General features: G+C 36.2%; 1 protein-coding gene and 1 pseudogene across 1 annotated transcript; both read right to left on the reverse strand.

The window, feature by feature from the left end:
• Positions 1 to 686: 686 nt before the first annotated feature.
• Positions 687 to 1,950, reverse strand: LOC120145766 (annotated as a pseudogene).
• Positions 1,951 to 5,027: 3,077 nt separating this feature from the next.
• LOC120145616 (zinc-finger homeodomain protein 14-like) lies at positions 5,028 to 5,540 on the reverse strand. Its single transcript, XM_039159425.1, has one exon. The coding sequence runs from the start codon at positions 5,538 to 5,540 to the stop codon at positions 5,028 to 5,030; it is 513 nt and encodes a 170-aa protein (XP_039015356.1).
• Between the last annotated feature and the right edge of the window lie 460 nt (positions 5,541 to 6,000).

Raw genomic sequence — 6,000 nt, forward strand, 5'->3', positions numbered from 1 at the left:
AGTATGAGAGTCATCTTTGAACAGATACGACTGTAATTGTCGACTGAAATTACAACATGCATTCAATAATCAAACCAAGAAAATTATATAAATTTTTTGAAGGATCAATCAATTTCATGCTTCTGATTATCTTTGTTTATAAATGAGATTCACTAATTAATAAATGCTTTGCTGACTAATTTTCTCCACAATATTCCCTCATGAATCATGCTTCTGATATCATTGGTTAAATAAATTCTAAATTTAATGTTGACTAGTCTCTTGAAAATAAAAGCACAAGGACTAAATTCTAAATTTAAAAGAACACATGAACTTGGAACATATTTTAACCTATAACTATAACGGAGCCTTAAAGGCTAACTAACGTGCCGTGAACAAATTCTTTTGGATGTACGAGTCTAGGCTATTACATTAATTATCAAACTTTATTATTACATAAAACCCTACAATTTAAGTACATGCTAATAATTATCACTGAGACAAATAACCAAACACTTGGAGCATGAAGCAACAACCTGGCTGAACTTGCAAACCAACCCAAATAGTCTTAATTTCACAATAGATTACAACAAAATAAAAGTTTAGTTTAATTAAACAATTTAAAATTCGAATCTTAACATCGATAACGAAGAATAAATACGTAGTTGAATATTGTCAATATTAACAAAGTTTGTTCCTTTGGTTGCTTAGATAGCCACAGAAAGTTGCTTGGAAGTGCTCCATTTGTGCAGATCACAAAAAAACATCATAGAATTTAATGTCGAGTTCTGTCTGTGTCATCTTCAAGGACATGAAACCTTGTCCATCATGGTACAGTTTCATTTCTTGTGGGTTATTCCAAGTACCATCATCTCCCCTCCATGCCCTTGAGTCCCCTTCACTTGTCATGAATTGGATCCCACTAGCACCATAATCACACACTAGTATAATAATACATATACAAACATAGATACATACATACGTATAAGAAAGCATGCATGCATGCATGTACCTCTCGATGCTGCTTATATGCTGTAAGCAATGGTCATGTCCGTTGATGTAAAGATCAACGTCGTATGCCTGAAGAAGGGGAAGGAGATGAAGGTCGAACTCATGTGTGTTCCCATGCTGTCCGGCACTTTTGATTTTATGGTGTCCCACTACTATTTTCCACTTCGCGGTCGACTCTCTCAGTCCCGATTCCACTTCCTGTATAAAATGTCACCATTTTAGCGAAACTACGATACTTATATTCAATACGTATTTTCCAGTCATAAACATGTTCTTCTGGGTTAGTGAAGTAGTTGGACACGAATGGTGTAGCGTCTACAAAGAAAATTTCTGCCAAAAAATAATGAGAAAAATATATTAAAAATGTGTTAATATATATATTTATATATATATATATATATATATATGTGTGTGTGTGTAAAAGCTTTATTACCAGGTCCAGCATTAAGGATGAAAGATCGTAAACAAAGCCATCTTCCATCCATCTTTCTAAGTATGGGGATCAATTGAGCCACAACGTTGCCCCTATAATCATGATTACCCAACACTGCAACCAAAACAATTTGATTAAGATTAATGTGATCATACTATTTCGATTAAAATAAATAATGATTTTTTTAAAAGTTGAGGGATTAAATTGAGAATATGTGACGAGAGAGAAGGTGATTGAAGATTAGTACCGGTGTACCATTGTTTGTTTCTGCAAGCTGGGAGCTGTATAAATATCAGTGAAGTATTCATGGAATGCCGGATCTTCGACGCCGGTCAGTCCGTTCTCGTAAAATTTGTCTCCGGTCGAGATCACAAAGTCGATAACTAATTTTTCTCCGATTACTCCCATCTGCAACAACACAATATCGACCTGTCTGGTTTCGCGGTGTGTTCGAAGCGTCGAAGCTCCGCCGCGCATGAGACTATGAACAACCCGAGAATCGACGTGAACAGAAGCGTTCGATCCATAGTTTTCTCTTGGTTGAAACTATGGAGAAAATGAAAAACAGAGAAAGAAAGATGCGACTATGGAATGTAATGCTGGCAGGCTATTTAATAGCGGGGTTCGAAACAAGTTAGAGCATGAAATATATATTTTTTTTATTTGGGTAAATTACTCTTTTAGTATCTAAACTATCAGTTTTAGTCATTTTTAATATCTAAACTTTTAATTTTTTTAAAATCATACCTAACATTTAGTTTTTCTTTGTTTTAGTACCTCGCCGTTAAAAAGATTAAAGTATGATTTGCATATGGCACATTTTTATGGGTAAAAATGCATCATTTACCACTCAACTATCTTCTCACTTTTATTTTGATCACTAAAGTCCAAACCGGAAATTATCCCTTTCGACCCCGGATTGTACACATTTAACTTTATTCCATATGTTAGGCTTCATATTCCATGATAATCAAGATAGCTACGTTTTCCGGTCGATTATTGCTTTTAAGGAAAATTAGGTTAGTAAGGATGGTAAGGTTAAGATTATGTCATTAAAAGTTTAAGGGTTAAATCAATTAAATTGATGAAGTTAGAGGGTCAAAATTAAAAAAACTAGTGGTTGGCATTTCTGGCTTGCCTCATGCATGTAAAACCAGGTTTTGTTATGCAGCAATCAGCAAGCACATGGCTGATGGCTGATGGCTGATGGGGTCCACTTCACGTGCATGCCTTTCCCACGAGCCATAACCCATTTTTTTTCCTTCCATACCGGATCACATACTTGACTATGATGGATGAGTCTCCTGGTAAAGATATTCTACGTACATAAAAACTCGAATTCGAAACATATTTAAACGGTATCAAAATATTTACCAATCAACCCCGTTGGTAGCCATAACTCTTCTTTTTAATACTTAATTGACACCATTTTGGATTCATTTTGATTATGTTGATGTTTGTTCTAATTTAAATCGAGATGAAATTACGAAACGAAAACCACATGCATGCATGGTGCATGGAAATGAGTATAATAATAAGAGGTTGCAGAGCATAATGTTATCCTATCCAGTATCCTCTTCCATGTAGGAATGGCAAGAGGGTACAATTTCGTGGATTTCGTATCGCATCCGCTTTAATTGGGGCAGGGATAGGTATAATTTTAGTAGGTAGTGGACGGGTGTGGATTTAGAAAGTGGTACCCGTCGCGGGTAGTGGGCGGGTAATGGGTTTGAGACCTTACCCGCCCCGCATCCACCCTCCTCGCATCCGCCCGCCCCACATCTGTCCGCCTAACTAAATATTCATTAAATTTTGGACCATTATGAATTTAGGTGTAATTTTAAGAGACTAATTTATAAATCCTAATATTGTATAAGATATAACTTATAATTTAACCAAATATTAAGGATAAGTTTATGCATAAATTTTTTTTCTTTCAAACCTCTTGTCTTCACTCTCTAGCTTATTCAGGTATGTTTCTTCCCTTTTTACTTGAAATTTAATTTTTTAAGAGTCATTTCCGTAGTCATTTCGTTTTAAGCTTCTATGCATTTCGTTTTAAGAGTTTAATTTTTATTTGCTCGTATTGATTTTTAATTATTTTTTAGATTCATCTTAATTTTGTTTTAAGCTTAATTTCTTAATGTTCTACAAATCAGTATCTTGTGACTGAGCACCCACGTTTTTGTCTAACAGGGTCAGATCGTTGCTTCTCAAATCTCTATTTTTAACGCCACTTAATAGAATTAAGTGTTTCACTTGTGCTTCTTAAACCTCCATTTTTAACGCCATTGAAACCGACTTTTTCAAATTCAAATTTCAACCGAGTATTTTGCAATACTGGTGTTTTATTATGGTGTTTTATGAGAATGCTGATTGTAATACTGGAGTATCAGATGTCACAAGTATTGCTTGAAATTTTAGAATGTTGTGCCAAAGAACAAAAACATTATGTGTTTGTCATTTATGTTTCTAGACTTTAATTATGTCTTTTATTATGATGTTTTATATACTTTAAGATCTATATTAACACTTAACTCAGATAATCATTGGTTTATTTTATTATGTTTATTAATAGATGTGTTTGTTTTATGTTTGTTGCTTATGTATAACTTAAGTTTGTTGTCAGACGAGTCTAGCCGGGTACTTCTCTAGTATGTAGTAGGTATGAGGATAGATTTGAGAATGTACCTGCGTGGGCGGGTGTGAATTTGAAAATTTTTACCCATCATGGGTAGTGGAGGGATGGTAGATTAAAAAATATTAGGTGGGTATGGGGATGGGAGAGGGGGTATCCACACCCGACCCGCCCGTTTGTCATCCCTACTCCCATGGAGAGATTCATTCACTGAAACCTGCTGCAATAACTATCACTTATCCAAATCTTGAGGAGCTTCGATTTCCTCAAACCTACCAACAGATAATCCCCAAAATATAGTTAAAGATTGAACAATCTTATAAGGCTACTCAACCATTGCAATCACCATATCATTTTATATAATTTCATTTGGAGCATTATGCTGAAAAACCTTAAACTTATGGTATGGGGTTCAGGGCAGAACCCATGTTAAATGTTCACCCCAATGTCCAATCCATTTGAAAAAGAATAAAGTACATTAAAGGTCATTGAACTATGTTCAAGTGATCGTTTTAGCTATTGAACTTTTAAAAGTCATAAAATAGTCATTAAATTTGTTAAATTGTATAAAATGATAATTATGACTTTATAATAAGTGTAAAAAACAAATAAATTTAATAATTATTTTATAATAATTCGATAAATTTTTTTAAACCATTGGACTCCGACCCCTCGTCTTCGAGGTATTTTTTGGGCCAAGTTTTGATAGTTTTAGCCCTTTTTGGTTCTAGGTCTAACAGAGTTGTATACCCATATTTTAATACACTATGGGCTCTTAGGGCTTAATGATGGCAACATGCTCCATGAGATTGGACCCATATAGCCTAATTGGCTTTCTTTAAGGACCGTTGTAATGGAACATGTTTACTGTTGATGCAACATTTTATTGATGAAGCAGTAAATTCAAAGAGAAAAAAAGGTAACAACATGAAATCACACATCAAAAACTCTAAAAAAATAGCAGCCTCAGGGAGGAGAATTCTCAACTTCACATGCAGCAGTTGCAGTCCCTTTGAGGTAACTCTTCTTGTTGTTCAACCATGTCTTGAACGTTAGCCTGCAGACGTCAACCCGCTCGCAGAACCTGTTAATCTCGTCGTGTCTACCTTTCCGCATGCTCCACCTGAGGCTCACCGCGAATTCTATCATCGCCTCTCTCTGTCCCGCGCTGAACTTCGATTTCCTCTGCTTGACCTTCACTTCGTCCGAAGTAGACGGAGTTGGCGGGACGACAACGCTGCGCTGCCTGGCCATCCTCTTCACCTCTCTCAGGCTCATAAAGGGGTTGCGATCAGAGATCGTTCCAAGTCTAATACGACGACTTTCCCATGTTAGTTTAGGTGCATGGCAGCTGCAGGCTTCGCAATGGGTACTGCTGATGCTGTTACCTTGGACGAACTCGGTGCAACCGTCGATCGCGTAGCCGCCGAGTGAGCATGCACGGTTTCTCCGGCAGTCTCGGTAAATCTCTTTCTCCATCTTCACTGGTCTCTCTTTCAAGTGCTTAGGATTGACACAAAAGCATGGAAACAAAAATATTATATTGAGAGGAGGTTACAGAAGCAGTAGATTCCTCTCATGAATGTCTGCAAAGTGGCACATTAAGGACTAATGGGCTTATGGGATAATTCTTACTGTCATACATTCTCGATTTCCTCGTGACGAGCCATTGTGTAAACGGCAACATCGTAACATATTTCAGGATCATTGTGGCACCGTAATAATATATTTATTTTTTAAGAAATAAATCACAAATTTGGTTGAACTACACGTAGTTACAACTATCCTAAAGCTGATATAAAAGGATCCGTCACCTTAAATCTAATGTTTTATCTTTAGCTTTTTACCGACGATTCGAAAAAAATGAGTATATGGAAGAGGGCCGCCGCTGCTATCAAAGACAAGAAAAGCCTAATCGTCACCTAATTTTCGACGAGAA

The sequence above is a fragment of the Hibiscus syriacus genome, unplaced genomic scaffold (assembly GCF_006381635.1).
Source record: "Hibiscus syriacus cultivar Baekdansim isolate YM2019G1 unplaced genomic scaffold, ASM638163v2 tig00110893_pilon, whole genome shotgun sequence".
In the NCBI taxonomy this organism is placed as follows: domain Eukaryota; kingdom Viridiplantae; phylum Streptophyta; class Magnoliopsida; order Malvales; family Malvaceae; genus Hibiscus; species Hibiscus syriacus.

What these genes read in the sequence shown, in the direction of transcription:
- LOC120145616 (XM_039159425.1), bottom strand. Translation starts at nt 5,540, where the DNA reads ATGGAGAAAGAGATTTACCGAGACTGCCGGAGAAACCGTGCATGCTCA.